The sequence below is a fragment of the Somniosus microcephalus genome, chromosome 11 (genome assembly GCF_052327205.1).
Source record: "Somniosus microcephalus isolate GS21.2 chromosome 11, FLI_Smic_1.0, whole genome shotgun sequence".
Taxonomy (NCBI): Eukaryota; Metazoa; Chordata; class Chondrichthyes; order Squaliformes; family Somniosidae; genus Somniosus; species Somniosus microcephalus.
Genome location: NC_140997.1, coordinates 58,947,606 through 58,972,269, shown reverse-complemented (window position 1 = coordinate 58,972,269; position 24,664 = coordinate 58,947,606). Strand labels below are relative to the sequence as shown.

At 48.3% G+C, this 24,664-nt stretch overlaps 1 protein-coding gene across 3 annotated transcripts in view; it reads right to left on the bottom strand.

The window, feature by feature from the left end:
* Positions 1-24,664, bottom strand: part of cpped1 (calcineurin-like phosphoesterase domain containing 1) — a 273,994-nt gene that overhangs the window by 66,563 nt on the left and 182,767 nt on the right. The window contains exon 4 of one of the 3 annotated variants that reach the window (XM_086000762.1): positions 889-1,173. The exons of the other annotated variants lie outside the window; for them this stretch is intronic. Coding sequence (XP_085856888.1) covers positions 1,094-1,173 — 80 coding nt within the window. The 3' untranslated portion in view covers positions 889-1,093. Of the gene's footprint in view, positions 1-888; positions 1,174-24,664 lie in introns of those variants that run through there. 3 annotated transcript variants of the gene reach the window in all.

Genomic DNA, 24,664 nt, shown 5'->3' with positions numbered 1-24,664 from the left:
CCTAGGAGACCAAAACAGCCTGGTTGCAGATTGCAGTGGCGGTCACAAGCAGGGATGTGGTCAGGAGGCCCTGGGTGCAGTGCCGCCAACGTTTCAATTATCTCATTAGATCAGGAAACGTTAGTACAAAGCCACACTCAACCTCATCCTGCTGTGCCTCTCATCACATCCCCATCACTCTGCCTTCCCTACCCTACTCCTGCACATCCTTACTCACACCAACTTACCTTGCACTTCCACCCATTCCCCTCTATCTATATTATCACTTCTCCATCTAACTAGCCACCCCTCACACTCACCCTCATCCTAGTGCAATCATACCAACTAACAGCACACAAGGGTAGCCATTTGGGTGTTTTATCCAATGTTTATGTTGTGGAGGAGCCACAAGAGACTCAGTGTACTTTAGTATAATCCCCTTAATTGTATTATCGTGCAGCCAGGGACTGCACCTTTAAACTGATTGTTACCTTGACAGTGTGTGTTTGCCTTTATCCTGCGTGGTGACGTCATGACACCGATCACGTGACCGCCAGTGGCACGAAGAACGTGGGGATGTCATGATGTCAGCTTAGAGAACTTTCCAGCAGTCTTCGACTACCTGGCATCTTGAACGAACGTGTTTTGATTTCCTCCTTGTAACATCCAGCAAACTTCGTTGTTATTAAATTCAAGTCTTTTAATCCATCGAGTTGAGCTGAATTATTTAGTTAGGAACCTCCGTTCCTACAATGTAAAGTTTCTGTTAATGTGGTGTCAAACATAAAAATCTTTATTTTCAACACATTCCAGTCTTGAACAGATTTGTGTGCACCTTTGGAAGTGGCTTAGTGAGTTGCAGTGAATAGTGAGACATAATAGTACCCCACCCCCTTCCCCCACCCCCGCAATGGTGGTGAGTGTGAAAGGAATGGCTTGGTCATTGTAGGGATGCTTTATGATGTTGGTGTGGGTTGGTGCCAACCTGGTGCATCATGTGGCAGCCATATGGGTGTACAGTGTATAGTTAACTAAATCTGGCCATGATGAGGCCATCCTTGGACTCCCAGGTAGCAATGTGTTCGGGTGCTGATGCCCTCTGTCCTGTGCAGCATCAGGTGATTGCAGAGAAGGTCAGCTGCTGTTGGTGGTGTGCCTGGTGCTGCTGGTGTTGGGGCTCATCGTGGTCCGAATCTGAGAACCAAGGTGAGACAGTATAAATGTGATGATGGAATAGATGGCAGGCAAAGTACAGAAATGGTGAGAGAGTTCTTCCAATGAGGGGACACTGGATGGAGTCTTTGCTGGAAACACTTGCAGCCTGCAGAATCGGTGCTGGAAATGGACTGAGCAACAGCTTCTGCCTGAGGAAAGTGATGATCTGTCAGGTGGGAGCTTTTACTGTACATTTAATGCTGTCAAGTAATCAGCTGGAGAAATGACCACTGAACTCCCACCTCAGGTTGATAAACGTGCTTCCGGAGCAGCGTGAATCCCGTGGCCATGCAGGTAAATTTAAAATGTAGGGGGGAAAAGGCTCTTAAGTGCCTGTAAACTACCTGATAATGATTTCAATTGGGTCGCCCGCCGCTACTGGTCGGGTCAGCTCTGCGATGAGACGCGCCTGGGGGAAAATGTGCCTGGGGGCGGGTTCCTGACGCACTGTCAAAAATAACAACTTTCCCACCCAACCCACCACCAATCGCGCCCGCTACCACCCTGGAAAATCCTGGCCCATGTCTCAGGTCCAGAGACTGCCTGACCAGCTGAGTATTTCCAGCATTTTATGCTGTCATTTCAGAATTACAGCAACCACTCACAGAGCGAAGAGGAAGACACAGAAGAGGAATGAGCCGAAGAGTAGGAAGCAGATGGAAGGATGCATCCCAGACAGCCCCTTTGTGGCCGGGATATCCGGGATGGAATCATCCCATTGACCACAACCCCAATTCCCCTTTCAATATTTGTCTCACACCTTCCCTTCCCTCTGTCACTGACCATCACAGCGTCCTCTTGGCCACAATGCTGAAATAAAAGCCACCACAAAGCAAACTTTCCAATCCAACTGTATACATCTATCCATCCAATATGACATCAAAGAATCAACTCATCACCCTTATGTATTCTCTTCGTGACTGTCTTGTGTATACCTCTGTCTATCCTACTGATATCATGCAGCGCTACCCCAGTGGCTGCAGTATGGCTGGTGGAAGGCTGCTGACTTTCAGTGGGGGACTCTGCAAATGTCCTTGCTGGTCGACCTTGAGGAGCTGGTGGCTGGGAGTGTCAAATCGATCATCATCATCTTCTTCTTCTTCACTCTCCTCTCCCTCTTTTTGGTCACCCACTGGCTGGGCAGGCTGCATTTCTTGGGTGTGTGAAATGAGGAAGGCACAAGAGTGCAGTTGTGGTGAGGGGTGGGCAGGAAAGCAAGAGGTGCATGCGAGAAAATCGATAGCATATGAGGATACCAGCATTTTGTATCCTTTCAGCCCCACCGCTGGCCAAGGGCTCAGCCATGCCCTGCTAAGAATGGCCCGCACCATCTCCTCCAAGGGGTGAGTCTAGGAATGGGAGATGTGCCTTGTGATTGATACAGATTGTTGGTAGGTAAGTGATGGGGGGTGCGGGGGGATGGGGGGGAGTCATGCATTGAGCAGTGTGTGAGTCTAGCGATGCAGTTGGTAGGAGATGGCTTTTGAAGATGCATTCACTGATCTTGACCGGTGGTCTGAGTTCATGAAGCTTCTTTGGGCACTGGAGCCAGGTGGTGGGGGCGACACTGCTGGCAGTGACAGCCTCGGTGATGTGGTCCCACAACATTCTTTCTGGAGGGCCTCCTGCCCCCTGTGGGTACAGGGCCTCGCTTGCAGTGTTGACCCCCTGCACAAAACTAGAGTGCTGTGTGCGAGACCCCTGGGTGCCCCTTCCCTGGCTTGCTGAGCCAGTTATGTTAGTGCTGAAGCACTTTTCTCATTCCGCTTTAATAGCTGAAGACTGCCTTTTGGGAATTCTTTTTAATGTTTATGTTTTTTTTTGAAAGGCAGCAAGGGCTGAAAAATGCATTTTTTCCACTGCATTGTAATTTTTATTAGTTCTGAGTGCATTGCCCCTTTAATTCATAGCCCTTTTAATTGCCCACAATGCTTTGCGAACTCCACAGCCTCGCTCCCAGAGGCTGCAAGAAGCAGCAACGCCGACAGTGGACGGGAACTTTGGGTCGAAGGCCTCCATTAATGCCACCAGGAGGGCGCTGCCCGGTAAGGTAGCGCTGCGCTACACATTGCCAACCCCCAGCGTGAATTTTTCACCAGTAACGCTGCGGCCGTTAACTCGAGTTGCCGGTGACACCAGCAATTCTGTTGATGCGCACAAGTTTCCCTCCAGTGTCCAACCTCAGGATCAGGTCCTCACACCTCCCCTGTGCCTATAAACTTAGGCTTTATGGTTTTTCTTGCCTACTCCTGCAGGGAGTAGGAAAAAGAATGGTACAGAAGCCTAGTAATAGAGAAAATTATCTATTAAAATTATGGAGCCCATATTCACATATGATCTGCTTATCCCTAGGTTTGAGTCAGTCATCAGCACATTCCATTTTTCGCAGTTGACGAATGGATTTGAATGGTTTATCAGCAGTGTGACAGAATAATTTATTAATCCTCCACATTTAAGTTTGAGACTCCCAATATGTAATCTTGAAAATTAGCTGTTGAATCTGCCATCTGAATAATTAGCAAAGAAATACAAATAAATTATACAATAATCCTTTGTTTAAAAAAAACTTCAAAATAGCTATGTATTATAAATCACTCTCTTTGAACCTTGGAAGATAGACTTTGTCGTACTTCATAAGATTTCCCAGAACTAAGGTTGAAGTAAAGCATCCATAATCTGAACTACAGACAGAAAGAGAACTATACTGCTGATGGCAGATTTCTCCAAGGATTTTCTGGACAATTTGTATATGCATGTGATGCATCCTTGCTTTTAGGAAAATAGACTTGGTTCTGTGATAGCACTCTCGCCCCTGAGTCAGAAAGTCCTGGGTTCGAGCCCCACTCCAGAGGCTTGATCACTTAAGGGAGTGCTACACTGTTGCACATATTGGGGGAAAAATTCAGTTGGTAGCGCCACCCGTTTGCGCCTTAAGAGGGCGCTAAGTGGGGCGCAAAGCAACTAGCACCCGGGCGCGGCGATATCTGCGCCTCTCGCGAAATTGACTGGACATTTTGTGGCGGCGCTAAACAATTCCGCCACGATCTCTTGTGCCGGCAGATCGTGATGTCAGTCGAGTGCGCAACGCCCCGTTAGCGCCCCGGACTGGAAATTGAGTGGCGCCCCCTGCCTTACCGCCTGCCGCTAGCAACGACAGGTTGAGGGGAGCGTTATGCTGTCAGAAAGGGACTAGGGGAGCGCTATTTAAAGGCGACCACTTCCTGCCTTTTTTTGTCAGTGACATTTTTGCACCATGCATTCTGAGAGAGAGAGACTTCTGGAGAGATTCAACGCTGTGTGAAGGAGTTTTGGGTACTGAGCAGCACTTTGCAGGTTGGTTTTGATTTGCCCTTCCTTGTATCGATTTAGAAGAGACTGTGGGGGCTGCACTCTGAGCTCTTCCCCTGGTTCTCTCCATTGTTCTTTCCAGCAGATTTGATGTACAGGTCTCTCCAGGCTGAGATTCAGGCCGAGATTCAAGGCTGCAATGAGCAGGATGTGGCTGGAGAGCAAGATCAGCCCTCCCCTTTAAGATAAAAACAGAAAATGCAGGAGAAACTCAGCAGGTCAAGCAGCATCTGTGAAGAGAGAAACAGATTTAAAGTTTCAGGTCGATGACCATTCGTCAGAACTCCCCTTTAAGAATTGGACGGTGCCAGTGTGTCTGTGTTCCATTGCTGACTGAAATCACATGAGCTTCGCCAGCGCTGTGAGGTAGCGCCTCGCTCCTCGGCCTTAGCGCCTTAAGAGAGGTGTGAAGCGCCTGATTTAGCGCTCCAATCACCTCCAGGGGCGATAAAAGCCAAGTTTGCCATCGGAGGCGATAATTAGCGCCAGGTGCTAAACTTTGCGCACCGCCAATAATAGCGTCCCAAATGGGGCGATACTGAATTTTTCCCCCATTGTCTTTCCGATGAGATGTTAAACTGAGCCACGTCTGCCCTGTCAAGAGGATTCCATGGGATTAGGGAGTTTTCCCAATGTCCTGGCCAACATTTATACCTCAATCATCACCACCAAAGAGAAAACAGATGATTGTCTGCCACGTTTGCCTACATTACAACAGTGACTACATTTCAAAGATACTTATACAAAAACAAAATACTGTGGATGCTGGAAATCTGAAATAAAACAGCCAAGGAGTGGCCTAATAGAGGCCTTTAAAATTATGAAAGGTTTTAATAGAGTAGACACAAAGAGAGTGTTTCCACTTGTGGGGAAGAGCAAAACTAGAGGCCATCAATATAAGATAGTCACCAAGAAATCCAATAGGGAATTCAGAACAAACTTCTTTACCCAGAGAGTAGTGAGGACTCACTACCACAGGGAGTAGCTGAGGCGAACAGTATAGATGCATTTAAGGGGAATCTAGATAAGCATATGAGGGAGAGGGAATAGAAGGTTATGCCAATAGAGTTAGATGAGGAAGGATGGGAGGAGGCTTGAGTAGAGCATAAACGCCAGCATGGGCTGGTTGGGCCGAATGGCCTGTTTCTGTGCCGTATATCCTATGTAATCCTATGGGGGAGAAATTCGGTATCGCCCCATATGGGGCGCCATTATCGGCCGTGCGCAAAATTTAGCGCCTGGCGCTAATTATCGCCTCCGACAGCAAACTTGACTTTTATCGCCCCTGGAGGTGATTGGAGTGCTAAATCAGGTGCCACACAACTCTCTTAAGGCGCTAAGGCCGAGGAGCGAGGCGCTACCTCAGAGGGCGGGCGCAGCGCAGGTGCTGTCAGTTAGCGATTGAACACAGACACACTGGCGCTGGTCAGTTCTTAAAGGGGAGGGTCAATCTTGCTCTGCAGCCACACCCTGCTCACTGAAGCCTTGAATCGCGGCCTGGGCAGACCTGTGGCTAAATCTAGCAGCCAGGCACTATGGAAAGGGCCAGGGAGCGAGCACAGCGCTTCTGCGAGTGGGCTTTGGAGGCTCTGGTTCGCGGGGTGGAGCACAGAAGATCCATTCTGTACCCAGAGAGTGGCAGGAGGCCTTTGCAACGCGAGTACAGAAGAGTGTGGAGGGAGGTGGCTCAGAGTGTGTCCTCAAGCAGCATGGTGCCTAGGGCCCATGTGCAATGTAGGAAAAAGTTCAACGACCTCACTCGGGTCATCAGGGTGAGTGCCTTTTTTTCAAAACCTCTTCATCCCTCCATCTCAACCTCACTTTATGGCCAGAGGGTCTTAAAACCCCAATGCCCAACACTCATCCAACACCTATGGCCCTTTCATCAAACACACATGCACATTCCACACTTTGCATACAGTAAGGGCTATTCAACCATGGGAGGCATTTCAGGCAAGATCATGGCTGCATACAGTAAGGGCTATTCAACCACGGGAGGCATTTCAGGCAAGATCATGGCTGCATATTTACTCAGACGCCATCCTTTTTCTTGCAGGCCAAGCTGTCTCATAATAGGAGACAGCAGCAACGGACCGGTGGAGGGCGGCCTCAGCTTCAACCCCTCAGCGATCTTGAGCGAGTCCACAGGTTTGTGGCAAGCCAGGTGATTGGTCCCGTCGCCACTGGAGACGCCGACCCCGTTCTGGACAGCAATGGTAAGGTCATCACCTTTTGTCCTCTCTCCTTCGTGGTCAAATTTTTGTTACTGTTTTGGACATTGTCTCCAGGTTGTGAGAGCTAGTTATGTGAATGACTGCTTTTTTTTGTGTTTCTTTCTATTACTTTGTCATGCGGAAATGAGACACACAGAGTTTGTGAAATAAAGAAGTGTCTGTATTCAAAATGTACATGTTTGGTCTTTGAACTCATTGTTGCCTTGACCAGCTTAGGGGTTGCGGGATGGTTTCATTCAGGTTGTTTGAATGGCAGAAGCCATTCCCTCAGAGGGGGCCTAGAAGCGACTTGCTATGAGCCTTTGCTGGACGGCCCTTCCACTTTGTGCCTCCCTCCCGCCTTGGTGCTGCTGATGATCATCGTCCTCACCTTCCTCCTCCTCTTCCTCCTCCTCCTCTGCTGGTGCTCCAATGTCTGGTGGCATTGGCTGGGTCCTGAGGATTGCAAGGTCATGCAGCACACAACAACGAAGTGGGAGACTTGCTCAGGTGAGTACTGCAGGGCTCCTCCAGAATGGTCCAGACAGCGGAACCATTGCTTGAGCACGCCGATTGTGTACTCAACGATGTTCCTGGTAGCTTGATGGCTCTCGTTGTATCGTAGCTCAGCAGGGGTGCTGGGCGAACGGAGCGGTGTCATCAGCCAGGTGCACAGAGGATATCCCTTGTCCCCGAGAAGCCAACCTCCTGGGTGATGCGGTGCCTGGAAAAGGTCTGCCACAGAAGTCTGGCGCAGGATGAAGGCATCGTGGCTGCTGCCTGGAAAGTGGGCATTGACAGCGAGTATCAGCTGTCTGTGGTCACAGACCAACTGGACGTTTAAGGAATGGGATCCCTTTCAGTTGCAGAAATCCTCAGCATTCTCCTGTGGCGCCCGCAAAGCCACATGGGTGCAGTCAATGGCGCCCTGCACCATGGGGAAGCCCGCTATCATCGCAAAGCCCATTGCGTGTTCTTGCTGCTTGTCCGGGGTCATGGGGAAAGAGATGTACTCTCGTCTCCTTTTAAAGAGGGCATTTGTTACCTGACAGATGCAGCAATGCACCGCGAACTGGGAGATATTGGCGATGTCCCCAGTAGCTGATTGAAATGAGCCGGTGGCATAAAAGTTGAGAGCCACTGTTATCTTCACTGCCACTGACAGAGACGTCCTGCTCCTCAGTTGAGGCTGCAGATCTGGCTGAAGCAGATGGCAGAGTTCAGTGACCACCTCCTTGCTGAATCGCAGCCTTCGCAAACAGTGCTCCTCAGACATATTAATGTAGAACTGTTGGCGAAAAACCCTGGGAGGGTAAGGTCCCCTGTACCGAGGCCTGTTGGCCCTCCTCTGTCCGACCATGGTTGCCACTCTCTCTCTGCGTCTCTGTGCCCTCCGAATGTGATGGAGAAGGACGACATTCCCATCCATTGCAGCCCCCATAGTATCTAGGCAATCAAAGTTATGAAGGTCAAAAAGCAAAGTACCTGCAAAGTTATGGTCAGAAGCCAAAACTACCTCAGACAGCGTTGACTCAATGCAGAAGTCTCTCTTTCTTTCTCTCTCTCCAAATCTCTCTCTCTCTCTCTCTCTCTCTCAGAACGAGTGGTGAAAAATGGCTACCACACAAAAGCCAGGAAGAGGCCCCCTTTAAATAGCGCCCTGCCCCCCCCAGCCCCTCAGCGACTGGGAAGCGTTCCAGTCAACCTGTCGTTGGTAGCACCAGGTGGAAAGGAGGGGGGCGCCACTGAATTTCCGGTCTGGGGCGCCCCAAGGGCGTTGCACTCTTGAATTACGTCAAGATCTGCGTGCGCAGGAGATCGGGCAGTATTGTTTAGCGCCGCTGCAAAATGTCCGGTCAATTTCGCGAGAGGCGCAGATATCACCGTGCCCGGGCGCTAGTTGGTTTGCGCCCCACTTAGCGCCCTCTTAAGGCGCTAACGGGTTGTGCTACCAACTGAATTTTTCCCCCTATATCTTTTATGATCTCTTCTGTCATGCCCACCTTGTTAGTTTTCCTGGTAGATAATGAGGCAAAGTAACTATTCAACATTTCACTGTCATTACTTGAGTTTATCTTGTGCATCCTTTAGTGGTCCTATCCCTATCCTGATTTTTCTTTTGTTATTTATATGTTTGTAGAACACTTTACTATTTCTTTTTATATTCCTCGATAATTTAATTTCATGGTTCCTTTTTGATTTCCTAATTGTTCTTTTGACTTCTTTCCTAACCTCTTCATGTTTCCTTTGTCATCCTTTCCTTTATTGTCTATGTACTTAGTGTATTCCTTTTTCTTTAGTTTCAATGTTACCCATATCTCTTTATTTATCCATGGTGTTTTATTATTGGCTAGTTTGTTCTTGTTTTTTAGCGGAATATATTTCCCCTGAATTCTATTGATCACCGTTTTAAATATTTCCTAGTCTGTCATTTTTTTCCCGCTTACCTTCCCTGGCTCTATTCGCATTCTCCAAAAGTAGCTCTTTTTCAATCTATTACTTTGGTCTTTGTCTTACTTGTGTCTTTCTCAATCATTATTTTAAACGTTATTATGTTATGATCGCTGTTGCCTAGATGTTCCCCTATGCCTTACTTCTCTTATCTGCTCTGATTCATTTCCTATTACTAGATCCAGTTGTAGTTAAAGATTGGGATCTCACTCATCAAGTAAATTAAAATGGAAGAAAGCAAAGGCAGAAAGATAACTTTTGTCATATTCACTAATTTCGCATGACAGACTTTGTCAAAATCTTCACAATTTTCTCATACCTGTGCCAACTGCCTTTCCACACACTTTCTACAGCTTATCAGTTGAAATTCAATCACAGCTGGGATAAATTTCATATCTACAACAGAATGAGACGATGAACTTTTATGTGAGGGAAATTTTAGCCCTTGTGATATAACAGAGCCTGTATGTTATCGTGAAGATTCTGTAACATGTCTAATCAAGCAGGCAGCACATCTTTTATCTATCTGCTTATAAACATCAGCAAAGTGCTTGACCATTTTCACCTCAGTAGGAATTGATCCTGTTAATTTCTTGAAGCACAGCATTTGCATGGCCGGCTACAGCAAAATTCTGCGTTTTACATAACCAAAGCAGGAATTTACTCTTTTGCTCTGGATTTTCCTCTTTCCTGCGCCTGGGATATCGGTGTTCCCAGACACACGGCAAAGAGGAATAAAAAGACAAAGATCTGTTATGTCAGGTATCCATCCCCACGACACTTTCCCGGAATTTTCTAAATTAGCAAACATGGCAGAAAACTTGAGTAAGATAGATTGCGTAGTCCTACTATGGTGGATGTAAAAGATCCCGTGGCACTATTTCGAAGAAGAGCAGGGGCATTCTCCCCGGTGTCCTGGCCAATATTTATCCCTCAACCAACATCACTAAAACAGATTATCTGATCATTATTTTATTGCTGTTTGTGGGAGCTTGCCGTGTGCAAATTGGCTGCCACGTTTCCTGCATCACAACAGTGACTACACTTCAAAAGTACTTCATTGGCTGTAAAGCGCTTCAGGACCTCCTGAGGTCATGAAAGGCGCTGCATCAATGCAAGTTTTTCTTTCTTTCAGCATGGAAATTGTTAATAATCTGAAGCAATGATGAAAAAAACATGAATGCGGGGATGCAAGTAAAGTGTTGTTGTAATTTAAAAGCAATTTGAAAAATAAGCTTTGATGCAGAAGTTCCAAGTACTGAGCACTGGTAATGTATTATGAGGATCCTGGCAGAATTAAGGCAGGTTACGAGTACATGCAGCAGTGCTTCCATCTGGCACGGTTAACATCTGCTGATCCAGGCAAGCTGCTGAAACAGACCGAAATCTTGGCTGATTACTTTAGCTGATTTGTTTTTGATGTAGTCTGCACAGGTTTGGAAAATCAAGCCTTTTGCAAGTAAAGTGGCTGTTAGCTTTAGAAAAGAGCTTCAGGGGGAAAAATTGGGTCGTGCCCCCTTTGGGGCGCTAACTTCACTGGGGCGCTACTTTTAGTGCGTGCCACGGTACTGCAGGCCTTCCTCCCCTTATTAAAGGGGAGGGGCCTAGCACAGCACGACATGGGGCCCAGCTGGGCCACCAGGGACTGGAGTGCCGGCAAAAGAGCCCAGCACTCGAGAAGTGCCGGGCTCACGGAGCGCAGCCGGCACTCCGTGGGGGGCTGCAGAGGAGGCCGGGGGCGGCAAAGCAGGCAGGTGCTGGCAGGCGGCCAGCAACAAAAAGGGCCGCCCGGCACCCTCCCGTTAATTTGCGCTGCCCCGGCCGCAGGTAGGCCCCCCTGATCCCATCGGACATCGCGTTCGGCGGCGCTACCGAAGATCGCAGTCGGGGCGCTGTGCAATGCGATGACGTCATCGCCGGCGGTGCAGCGCCTCGTGGCACTAATGGTTACAGCCGCCGCGCACAGGCGCGAGCTAGGGTGCTAACGGGAGATGCAAATCAACCGAAATTTTCCCCCTAAGTAAATAACCATTTTGCTGCCCAAAGAATAGGTTTCTTGAGGTTCCCTTGCTTGTGTGGAGTAAGGAAAAGGCCAATATTCAGTTTTGTAGGTAGAATACTACTATAATGCCAGTGTTGCTTGGAGTGGGACACACACACACTTTTCTAACCTTTTTTACTTCAGATTTCATGTCTCTCGTATCTTAGAGCACTCCTGTTTGTAGGTGAATCCCCACTTCCTATGCTTTCTAAAGTGTCTTCACTGGCCTTACTATCTATGTATAGCATTCAGTAATACACCGTGGACAATGAATGGAAAACTCTTGACTGTCAATTATTTTTAAGCTACTGCAATTAATCTTATGTATCCAGTCCTTGACTAGTGATAGAACATCAAATCAAGCCTCATTCTAATTTTAAAATATGAAGCAAATTTATTAAATGAACAAAGAACAACAATTACACACACACATTTTATATGTATATAAAATATATATTGTCAGATTGCTTGTCCAACATCCAGTTCTGGATGAGCAGAAATTTTCTCCAATTAAATATTGGGAAGACCGCAGCCATTGTTTTCGGTCCCCGCCACAAACTCTGTTCCCTAGACACTGACTCCATCCCTCTCCCTAACATCTGTCTGAGGTTGAACCACACTGTTCGCAACCTTGAGCTTCTGACCACATATCCGCAGCATAACTAAGACCGCCTATTTCCACCTCTGTAACATTGCCCTTGCCTCAGCTCATCCACTGCTGAAACCCTCATCCATGCCTTTGTTACCTCTAGACCCCTCCCTATCTCTGTAATCTCCTCCAGCCCCACAACCCCCACTCCTCCCCCCCCCCCCGAGATATCTGCACTTCTCTAATTCTGCCCTCTTGAGCATCGCTTTATTATAATTGCTCAACCATTGATGGCCGTGCCTTCTATTGCCTAGGCCCTAAGCACTGGAACTCCCTGCCTAAACCTGTCCACCTCGCTACCTCTCTTTCCTTCTTTAAGCCACTCCTTAAAACCTAACTCTTTCACCAAGCTTTTGGTCACCTGCCCTAATTTCTCCTATATGGCTTGGTGTCAAAATTTTGTCTTATAATACACCTGTGAAATGCCTTGGGACGTTTTATAGAATAATACAGCATAGGAGGAGGCCATTCGGCCTATCGCGCCTGTGCCGGCTCTTTGAAAGAGCTATCTAATTAGTCCCGCTCCCCTGTTCTTTCCCCATAACCCTGCAAATTTTTATCTTTCAAGTATTTATCCAATTCCCTTTTGAAGGTTATTATAGAATCTGCTTCCACCAACCTTACAGGCAATGCATTCCAGATCACAACAACTGGCTATGTAAAAATACATTTTCTCATATCGCCTCTGGTTCTTTTGCCAATTACCTTACATCTGTGTCCTCTGGTTACTGACCTTACTGCCACTGGAAACAGTTTCTGTTTATCTACTCTATCAAAACCCTTCGTGTTTTAAACACCTCTAGCAAATCTCTTAACCTTCTCTGCTGTAAGGAGATCCCAGCTTTTTTACATAACTTAAGTCCCTCATTCCTGATACAATTCGAGTAACTCTCTCCTGCACCCTCTCTATGGCTTTGACATCCTTCCTAAAGTGTGGTGCCCAGAATTGAACACAATACTCCAGCTGAGGCCTAAGCATTAATTTATAAAGGTTTAGCATAACTCCCTTGCTTTTGAACTCTATGGGCTGGATTTTGCTACGGGGGCGGGTTGGAGGTGGGAAACCCACATTCGGGCTTGTTGTCCCGCCTCCATGGAGATGTGGCCAACCCACTGGATTTTCCTCTGATTGACCTTGTTGAGCCCGCCCTGTGGGCTCAGCGGGCCAATTAAGGGCCACCCGGCAACAGGTGACGTCAGAGATTGACATTTCATCTGTCAAGAGCTTTTGGCAGATGAAATATCAGTGTTTAACAGCTGTTTGAAGCTGTCAAGCACTGAGAAACTGCTAATTCAGCCTCAGTCCTTTCTCAGGATAACTTTAAAATCATTTTGCTGCAGAAACCAAGAAGCTGATTTTTTTTTAAAAATCGGAGCTTCTGTGGTTCTTGCAGCCGACTCCCGACACCGGAATGCAGGACTCCTGTAAAGGTAAGTAAAAGTAAGTTAAACTTATTTAAACACTTTAAACACTTGCAAAACACTTACCTTTGCACTCCTGCACCCCTCACTCACCTGAACACTGGGCATCTCGACCCTTCCAAGACCTCAGACCCACGTCCCGCCTCGAAAACTTTTCGTGGTTTGGAGCTGTCGGGAAGCCCACAAACCAGCAATAAAAATCGCGAATAGGCAAAAAACTACCTGTTAACAGGCAGTTTAATTGCCTTTAATCCCTTCCCGCCTCTGGGAGTCGGGTTCCAGCAATTGTCGGCAACCCGACTCCTATGAAATTGACATGGAGGCGGGATGGGGTCGGGACCCCCGGATCTCCGATTTTTATCGCCCGCACGCCTCCAACCCGACTCCAGGGGCTTAGGAAAATCCAGCCCTATGCCTCTATTAATAAAGCCAAGGATCCCATATGCTTTCTTAACAGACTTCTTAACTTGTCCGGCCACCTTCAAAAATTTGTGTACGTATAGCCCCAGGTTTCTCTGTCCCTGCACCCCCTTTAAAATTGTACCATTTAGTTTATATTGCCTCTCCTCATTCTTCCTACCAAAATTTATCACCTCACATTTCTCTGCGTTAAATTTCATCTGCCATGTGTATGCCCATTTCACCAGTCTGTCTATGTCCTCCTGAAGTCTGTTACAATCCTCCTCTCCCTCTAACTTGCAATCCATTATTCTGACAAAGTAACTCAACATTCTGTTGGCTCTGTTGATTGATTTCATGGGTGGACATGTTAAACATCAAGTCAACTAAGACTCCAAGGTCTTTTTGAACTGCATCATTATACTCACCTGTCCTTATAAGGTATAGAAGCTGACTAAAACTTAGCTGGTAATCTATAAAGACCTGCTTGTTTAATTCAACTACACTGTGAGGACTGTTCTCTGCTGCTTTTTATAGCTCTCAATCTGTTGCTACGGCTCGTTATAAATTCAGAACTACCAACCTCATAACTGAAGGCTGTCGTGCTTATAACTGAACCATGCACTAAGTCTGTATCATTTTGAAGATCGTGTTTTAGATTTCCTCTCAAGCCAGAGAGACTATAACCAGAAACTTTGCAACATATGTAATGAAATAGGTTAATGCCACAGATGCCATTTATCACCAAACAAATCTTGAGCCATCTCCAGCAAAGAGACCCTGCTTACATTCCTCCTCCCCCCCTCCCCCCAGGACATTAAATGGGTTTAAGAGGAAGAACAGAAGTCCATTGAATCCTTGTCCATGGATCACATGACAATCAAAATGCGACAGAGCAACATGGACACAATGGAGCAATTATATGACCAGATGAGGACCTAGATAGAGTGTTTTGGATAGCAGAAGATACCTGAAGGAGAAAGTAGTATTTAGTAACTGGCTTAAGATACACAAAAAACAAAGTATTGCAGATGTTAGAAATCTCAAACTAAAACAGAAAATTCTGGACAGACTCAGCAGGTTAGGCAGCATCTGTGGAGAGAGAAACACAGTTGACATTTCAGGTGCAGTCCTTTCATTGGAAGTGGAAGATATTGGCCCAGTAATTCCTTTCCAAACACGTGAGTACGGTCGGGGTACTCACGCGTCTGGCCGGAGGAAATGCCGGTTTTCAGCATGCACAGCGCATGCGGGGAAAACCGGCATTTCCTGTCCTCTGAACGAAGGAGTTCAGAAGCAGAACGCGCGCGACTGCGCAGGCAGTGCGTGCGCAGTAAAATTCCTTTTTTTTTTCCAGAGTTGCGCGCGCGTAAAGGCCTCCGGTCTTTACGCGTGGAAAAACCAAGACGTAAGTATTTAGTTTTTCAGGTAAGTGGGCTTTTAGTACAATGTAGAAATTTTTTTTCCACAGGTTTGTTATTTTTAAAGAATTTACAGGATGGTAAGTTTAGTTTTAGACCCTATTTTTTAAAAATGTATTTTTTTCAAAAAATTGATTAATTGTTTAAAACATTTTAAAAAACTTATTTATAGTTATAATCAGTGGGATGTTTTTTAAAATTTTATTTAAAGTTTAACTAGTGTTTTGGGCCCCCGTAGTTTTCATGAGTTTGACAGTCTTTACTATCAAACTCATGAATGAGTTTCCCCTCCCCTGATTGGCTGCAGAGTGCTCACCTGATCCCAGCCGGCACATTGCACTAAGTATGCCGCTGGATCAGGTAAGCACTGTGCGCCGACATCTGAACTGGGCCAGTGACAGGAAATCCACTGCGTGCCAGGTTTCAGATGTCGGCGCGCCGGGTAAGTGCACATCGGGGGCTTGCACATCGGGGGCTTGCACGCGCGGCAAGCCCCCGACACCAAGTTCTGGGCCAATACTGAGGAACGACATTTAAAAAGGAAGAGAACAAGGGGAAGGGGAAGGGGAAAACACACAAATAACAGACAGGGAAAGAAATCGAATGACCTGCAAAGTGAAGAACAGGAGGTGGTTAAATTGCAGGAGTGATACAAGCATGAGACTACAGGAGGCAGATTGAGAGAAATCACAGAAATGAAAGACATATACGAGGCAGAGAGAGTGTGCGAATAGCTTAGCCAGGAGGGGGATAGGCAGTTAAAAGGGAAGCACAAGAAACTGGCAAAGTGGAGCAGGCCACACAGCTCAGGTAGAAGAAACAAAGCTGGTCAACACCAAGAGTGCTGCCAGTACGGTGTTCCGAAGGAAGGTCCCCGCCCCGAGCACCAACCTGCTCGTTCTCCTGAAGTCCTCTACACTGGGGAGACCAAACGCAGATTGGGTGACCTCTTTGCGGAACACCTCTTTGCGAACACCTCTGTTCAGTCCGTAATCGTGACCCCGAGTTTTCGGTCGCCTGTCACTTTAATGCTCCGCTCCACTCCCACTCTGACTTCTCTGCGCTCGGCCTCTTACACTGTTCCAACGTGCTTTGCACCATCATCCCTTTTGTCATTTAATCTCTCCTGCCTTCCACCCTATCACAGATCTTCCCTTTTGTTCTTTCCTCCCTCCCCGCTTTCCCTGCACTTGCTTAAAATCTGTTACATCTCTAACTTTTTCCAGTTTTGACAAAAGGTCATCGACCTGAAACGTTAACTTTGTTTCTTTCTCCACAGATGCTGCCTGACCCGCTGAGTATTTCCTGTTTTTATGTCTAGGATGACAGGAGCTAGTTCAGAGAAGACGAGAGAAATTGGGGCTTCTTTTACTAGGAGAGAGAGGGTTAAGAGGAGATCTGATAGAGGAGTTTTGACAAGGTAAATAGAGGAAAAATAGTTTCCACTGTTCAGTGAGTCGGTAATTCAAGGTATAAATTTAGGATCAGAACCAAAAGAATGAAGGGGGGGGGGGGGGGGGAGATTAGGATTTTTTTGTGCAGAGTGTTGTTAGGGTAATCTTGGAATCAGAATCAATAATTGCTTTTAATAAGGGAGTGAATATATATTTGAAATAGAAAAATTAAAAAAGGTATGAGGAAAGAGCAGGAGAATGGGACTAAACGGAGAGCTCTTTCAGAGTGCTGGTGCAGGCGCAACGGGACAAATGGCCTCCTTCTGTGCTGTAAAATTTAATGATTTTAAGAATGGGGAGAAGAGAATATGAAGAAATAAAATGGACAAGCAGAAACAAACTCTTTAATTACTAGTAGTTTTAAAGCTGAAGTATTGGCTTTTATTTTCGGGTCACAGTGTGAGCTGAAAAGTATGTCTGTACAGGAAGAGTGGAATGTCCCTGGACCTGCTGTCAATCAAAGACTTGAACCTGGGTAGGATTTCATGGAGCTTGCACACCTGTACACCATACTATCCCCAAAGCAACACTATTTGATTTAAATATTGCTCCAAGGATATTTGTTTTTTGACTTTTTTAAGGTGTAAATTGTGATTAATGCATTGTCACAGCTACACAACTCACTAACTACGTAAAGAGGGGCCGAGTTGGCTACCGTCCAATTTTCAAAATGCTAATCTATTGTGACGCGCTGCCATATCTTTTCAACAAATTGTTAGCAAACCAAAACATATCGCCGCTAGTCATTAGATGAATGTTGGCATAATCTACTAAAGCTAGCTAATAAGGTTTTATAATTGAACTTCTAATGAAGAAAAAAATTAATTTATCCCTGTAAATGTAAAATCATTACAAAGTCACTACCATAGACTATTTCCGGCTGCAAATGATTCAGCTCTAAACCCCATAAAAAATCAGTTGCCAGCACTTCTGAAGAAATATCAGCGATTCAGCACACACTAATCTCCAAATGGTGTTACCCTGTACTAAAATCCTTATACTGCCACATTTACATCAACGTAAAGTGATTTCATGTACACATCCATGCGAAGGTAGCAGGACAACTGGCTTGGCAATCGGACTCTTAAAAGCACTTGAGCGAGGGATATAAAACCACTTGGAATAATTAAGTGTCACGCTTTTTGGAGACGGCACCAGTGGCGGTCTAACTCCAGCCGGGCACAAAACTGCATTTGTATTTCAGAAGGGTAATTTTCAACTTTTGCAATGTTTGGAGGGAGCAGACCTTCCCTCCCACAATGCTACATTGTTAAAAAATAAATAGCTGTTGCGTGAAATTCTACACATGTATCAAAGCACGGTGTGCGCAGAGCTCCTTTGGTGCCAAAATTCCAATGGGTGGCAGACTGCAAGTCAGGCAGATTGCCTGCTGGGGGGGGCTGGAATGTGGGTCAAAGCCTGGGTCTGCAAGCGAAATTCCAGTCAAGGGAGCAAGTGAGCCTTTCACCTCCACCCCTATACCTCGGGGGCAAGTCTGGTCTACCCTGGGAATTCCACCCATTATGCCCTCATAATAGATTGGGAAAAGGGGAAGTGCAACGAGACCTGGTTGTCCTTGTGCACCAGTCGCTGAAGGTAAGCATGCAGGTGCAGCACGCGGTTAAGGCGGCAAATGGTATGTTGGCCTTCGTAGCGAGAGAGTTCGAGTACAGGAACAAGGATGTCTTGCTGCAGTTGTACAGGGCCTTGGTGAGACCACACCTTGAGTATTGTGTGCAGTTTTGGTCGCCTTATCTGAGGAAGGATGTTCTTGCCATGGAAGGAGTGCAGCGAAGATTCACCAGGCTGATACCTGAGATGGCAGGAATGACGTATGAGGAGAGATTGGTTCGATTGGGCTTATACTCGCTGGAGTTTAGAAGAATGAGAGGGGATCTCATTGAAACTTATAAAATTCTAACAGGACTAGACAGACTAGATGCAGGAAGGATGTTCCCGATGGCCGGGGAGTCCAGAGCCAGGGGTCACAGTCTAAGGATAAGGGGTAAGCCATTTAGGACGGAGATGAGGAGGAATTTCTTCACCCAGAGAGTGGCGAACCTGTGGAATTCTCAACCACAGAAGGCAGTTGAGGCCAATTCATTAAATATATTCAAGAAGGAGTTAGATATATTTCTTAAGGCTAAATATATCAAGGGATATGGAGAGAAGGCAGGGACAGGGTACTTAATTTGAATGATCAGCCACGATCTCATTGAATGGCGGAGCAGGCTCGAGGGGCCGAATGGCCTACTCCTGCCTTCTATGTTTCTATAAGGCCCAACGGAAATCTCACCAGCTGAGAGCCAGTTAGCGTCAACCATTGAGCCAGACAAAGGTAATTGATCCGAGAGGGAACCGATTGCCTTTAGAATCATCACTCTAAGCTCTCTTAGGAGCGGAAGAAGAAAATCTGCAGCATTCACCTTTAGCCCTTCCCGGGCCTTTGCGACCCCACGATCGGAGCAGCAAGGTGCTGCACTGACCTCTGGTAGCAGAATGGGAAGGGCAGCTCTGGAGCACCCATGCAGGCATGGGACGCCCATCCCAATTATGTTAATGAGCCCCTCCCTGTGATCTGGTACCCGGTTTGCAGCCAGGTCCATGGACAGACAGTAGCTCTGCTACACTTTCACTGGCGCAGTGGAACTTCAGTAATTTCAGGGCCTATGGCCTAGAAATTCAGTTATTTGCGCCAGCCGCTAGCGCCTTAGGAGGAGGAGAAGTGGGGTGCTAAGCGGCTAGCGCCCGGGCGCAGTGCGATCTGCGCCTCTCGCGAACTTCAGTTAAGATTTAGCGGCGGCGCAAAACTTTTGCGCGCGCTCAGCTGCGCGCGCAGATCCTGACGTCATTTCATGGTGCAACGCCCTTTGTGCGCCCCGAACCAGAAATTCAGTGGCGCCGGCCTATTGTGCGCCTGGCACCCCTAGCGACTGGTAGAGGGGAACGGTTCCCAGTCGCTGCGGGGCGCGGGGGGCGCTAATTAAAGGGGACTCCTCCTGCAGTATAAATGGCAGCCATTTTGCACCACTCCTTCTTTGTGAGAGACGGATCTTTGGAGAGAGACAAAGGTAGAGAGCTTTCTGGTTTGGCTCAACACTCGCACAGGTACTTGTGGCTTCAGGCCACAGCTTTGCACTTGTCTTTAACTTCAGTGTCATAGCATTGATTGGAAACATATCATGGGGGCTGCAATGGGTGGAAACGTTGGGCTTCTCCATTGCATTCAAAGAGCTCAGAGACGCCATCAGAGAGTGCCAGTCATGGCCAGACGGAGAAGGGGCAACAGGCGTCGGCAAAGGAGGCCTTACCCACCCAGGGTATACCGCCAGCAGTTCTCATATCTGAACATGTCTGAGGAGCAGTGTGTTCGGAGGCTGCGATTCAGAAGGGCGGTGGTCACCGAGATCTGCCACCTGCTTCGCGGAGATCTGCAGCCACAGCTGAGGAGCAGGACGTCTCTGTCGGTGGCAGTGAAGGTGACGGTGGCTCTCAACTTCTATGCCACCGGCTCCTTCCAATCCGCTACTGGAGACATTTCCAACATCTCCCAGTTTGCGGTACATTGCTGCATCCGCCAGGTGACCAATGCCCTTTTCAGAAGGAGACGTCAGTTCATCTCCTTCCCCATGGCCGTTGACAAGCAGCAAGAGCGTGCAATGGGCTTTGCAGCATTAGCGGGCTTCCCCATGGTGCAGGGCGCCATTGACTGCACGCATGTGGCTTTGCAGGCACCTCTAGAGAATGCCGAGGATTACCGCAACCGGAAGGGCTACCATTCGCTCAACGTGCAGTTGGTGTGTGACCACAGGCAGCTCATCCTAGCTGTCAATGCCCGCTTTCCAGGCAGCAGCCACGATGCCTTCATCCTGCGCCAGACTTCTGTGGCAGACATGTTCGAGGCCCAGCCTCACCCACGAGGATGGCTTCTCGGGGACAAAGGCTATCCTTTGTGCACCTGGCTGATGGCCCCGCTCCGTGTGCCCAGCACCCCTGCTGAAGAGGGATAGAATGACAGCCATCAAGCAATCAGGAACATCATTGAGCAAACAATCGGCGTGCTGAAGCAACGATTCCGCTGTCTGGATCGTTCCGGGGGAGCCCTACAGTACTCGCCTGAGCAAGTCTCCCATTTCGTTGTTGTGTGCTGCATGCTGCACAAGCTGGCTATCCGCAGGACTCAGCCACTGCCAGCAGACATTGGAGGACCAGGGCCAGGAGCAGACATTGGAGGACCATTGATTGGAGGACCGGGACCGGGACCAGGACCGACAGGTGGGAGGCAGAAAGTGCAAGGGCCGCCCGTCAGGGGCTTATTGCAAGTCGGTTCTAGGCCCCCTCTCAGGGAATGGCTTGTGCCAATGGCAGAAGATGAATGTAGCCGCTCCATAAGCCTCAGCCGAGCAGGGCAACCAGGACTTCCAAAAGAAAGCATGGACAGTGCGATTTAAGAATTTTTTTTACTGTGATACCTCTGTGCCCTTCCCACATGACAAACTAACGGAGAAACCCCCCCCACAAAACACAAATACACCAGTCTCGGCCTTTACAAGTAAAACAAATATACCAGTCTCAGCCTTTAAATATGAAACAAATACAGCAGTCTCGGCCTTTATATATGAAACAAATACACCAGTCTCGGCCTTTAAATATGAAACAAATACAGCAGTCTCGGCTTTTATAAGTAAAAAACATTTGGCCACACCTTCTAGTTTTTCCCCCTGCGAGGGTGGTCCGTTTCGCTTCCGTGACTGGCCCCTACCCGCCCTGCAGCTCCTCCTCAATGGGACCCCAGTGGCTGCAGCAAGGCTGGGGGAAGGCTGCTGAGGGTCAGATGATGAGACGGCAGATGCCCTTGGGGGTCGGCCTGGACCAGCTCTGGGACTGGAGGGGTCGGCTGCTGACTGCTCCAACTCTGCTTGGGCGGCAGCAGTCTGTCCAACAGCTGGTGGCAGCTGCAATGGAGGAGTGACAGTGTTGGCTGCAGGAATGCTGCCAACCTGACAGATCACAGGCACTCCCTGGTCGGCTGATACATTGGCACGCGCACGGGCCAGCACTGCAGCATGCGCAGCAATCTGCTGAGGCACAGACTGCTGGGCTGCTGCGGCACAGCGAGTGCCCCGGCGATGCCTGGCCGATCCAGCGAGTGTGGCAGCAGTTAGTGCCCGTGTGGCCCTAGTCTGTGTCTGCATGACAGCAGCCAGTGAATGCACGGCACGACTGAGCACTTGGCTAGAAGCCGCCTGTGAAGCAGCGAAGTCCTGCTGACTCCTAGCCTGTGCTGCTGCGATGTCCTGCAGACTCCTGGCCTGTGCTGCATTGAATTGTTGCAGACTCCTGGCCTGTGCTGCACTGAATTGTTGCAGACTCCTGGCCTCTGCTGCCCCGAATTCCTGCACACTCCTTGCCAGTGACTCTATGGAGTCAGGCATCCTTGCCACTGCAGCCATGAGCTCAGTGTGCCTGCGCTCAGCCTGGGCGCCCATTTCCGCTAGGAGCCGCACCTCCTCTGCGCTCACCATAGCAGGACTGGAGGCCGCACTCACCCTCCGGGGAGAAGGCCGCCGAGCTTCCCCACCCCTCCCGCATTGCTGCAGCCCGCTGGTCCCCGAAGCTTCACTATCCTCCGACCCTTCCCCCCTGCTCCCCTCCAGGGAAGACGTGTCACCATCATGGCCATGGGCTGCCTCGGCTGAGGGTGTCCCTGATGGGCTGGCTTCCTCTTCCTCCTCCTCTATGTCTGACTCGGACACAGTGCCAGCTTGAGGGGCCGCCTCCTCACCTGGCGAGTCACCATCTGAAAGCAGGGAGGCACAAGAGTTGCTTTAGAGTGAGGACAGGGCGGCAGCGAGGGAGGCATGAGTGCTGCTGTGCACTGCATTGGTTCGATAGTGGCAAAGGTTGCTGGTGTGAGGCGCAAGTGGAAAGGGAAAGGTCAAAAAGGTGATGACCTTACCATTGGTGCCCAGAACAGGGTCAGCATCTCCAGTGGCGACGGGGCCACTCAGCCGGCCTGCCATGATCCGCTCCACTCGCTGCTCGAGGTCGCTCAGCTGTTTCAGGTCAGGACAGCCTCCCCCGGTCTGTCGCTGCTGTCTTCTGTTATGCGCCAGCTTGGCCTGCAAGAGAAAGGATCGCCTCTAAGTACAGTGTCAAGCCCTGATCTTGCCCGCACTGCCTCCCATGTTCGATTAGCCCTGACAGTGTCAAGCCCTGATCTTGCCCGCACTGCCTCCCATGTTCGATTAGCCCTGACAGTGCCAAGCCCTGATCTTGCCCGCACTGCCTCCCATGGTCGAATAGCCCTGACAGTGTCTAAAGTCCTGATTGCGCAAGTGCTTTTCATGACAGTCCCATAGCTGCTGGATGAGGGCTCGCCCTTAGGGCTTTCAGACCTGTTTGGCCATAAAGTGAGGTGCACATGCAGGGATGAGGAGGATACTGGAAAAGGGTACTCACCCTGACAACCCGAGTGAGGTCGTTGAATTTTTTCCGGCACTGGGTTGGTGTCCTGCCAACCACGCTGTTGGACATGACCCTGTTTGCCACATCCCTCCATGCTTTCCGATATTCGGCGGGCAGCGGCCTCCTGCCACCCTCAGGGAAGAGGATATGGCGCCTGCGGTCCACTGCGCCAACCAGCAGCCTCAGGTCACCCTCGCCGAAGCGCTGCGCTCTCTCCCTGGCCTTCTCCATTCTCCTGGGCGTGGAGCTGTTCCAGAAGCAGTGTTCAGGCCTTGCCTTAGGGCTGCAGTGTGCAGGGCGTGGCAGCCAAGCAATTCCACCCTCCCCCTTTAAGTGCTGACCGGCGCCTGACTGTCTGCCCTCAATGAGCACCTCGCCGCACCTGCGCTGCGCCCGCCTTCGGTGTTTGCGCCCCGGATCGCCGGCTTAGCGCCTAATGATAGTCGTGCATCGCCTGCTTTAGCACAGCAGCAACCTCTTGGGGCGATGCAACTGAATATCGGCGAAGGTGGCGCTAAGTTGCGCCGGGCGCAAAAGTTAGCGAATGCCATGCTGTAGCGCCCCAAACGTGGCTATACTGAATTTCTAGGCCCATGACTCTAAATTCATTGTGAGGAGCAGTCGGCTTTGCTGGCTGACCACTGCACTATAGATATTGTTCTTAGACAGCCGTACAATTCAAAACTGTAGCTGCTACTTGGTGCAATTCCAAAAAGCCAGGATATATGAATACATGCTGCCCATAAATGACTGAATACTGGCACCAAGGACAATCTTTAATCAAAGTGTTGAATGGTAGTAATACAAATGGAAACAATATCTATTCAAGTAGATTGTGTTAAAATGGTGCAACCTCCGTGACAACAGCCCAACATTGATAAATATTTAGCAGCGTGTACATTTTTAAGACACCATAAACAAAGTTTAGTACCAGCCGAAGACTTCAATTTAATCCCAGTGCACATTACCAAAGGGTCATTTTGAGCATCATATATTAGCCAAGGTGAAACAAGTAACTGTAACCAGGGTGGACACAAGTTGCTCGTTGGGAAGGGAAGAGGAGGAAAATAGATTTGGTGCAATTTCTAACCTCCTGTCCGAACTTATTCCTTTAAATCTCGAAGTTCAAATTAAACTGATCAGGACTGACCCTCAGAATTTATTTTCCTCTTAGCCATTGTTAGTTTGAGATTTTTAGTACCATCTTCTCTTACTGAGCCACCAGCAATTTCTGTAAGTGGACTGTGTCTCCATCAACTAGAAACTCTACATTTTCTATGCTCTGCCCTCAGAGGTGCAGACTTAGGCTAATAATAGTCTCACTTGAGTAATCTGCTCCCTAAATTTAATGTCATATGTTGTGTTATCAAACTTTCTTTGAAATGATGGCTACTACTCTACAGTAGAGGCTTAAAGATTAAAGCAACAAATATTTTTATTTCCAATTACATAAATAGTAACGAAGCCCAAAACAAGGCAAATACTGAACTACACTGCATATAAACATACGTAGAGAGAAAATCTGTTGTGATGAATAGGGAGTTTCACAACAAGGTTATAAGAAGTCTCCATATTTTTATAACCATCTCTGAAGACTGGCTTGT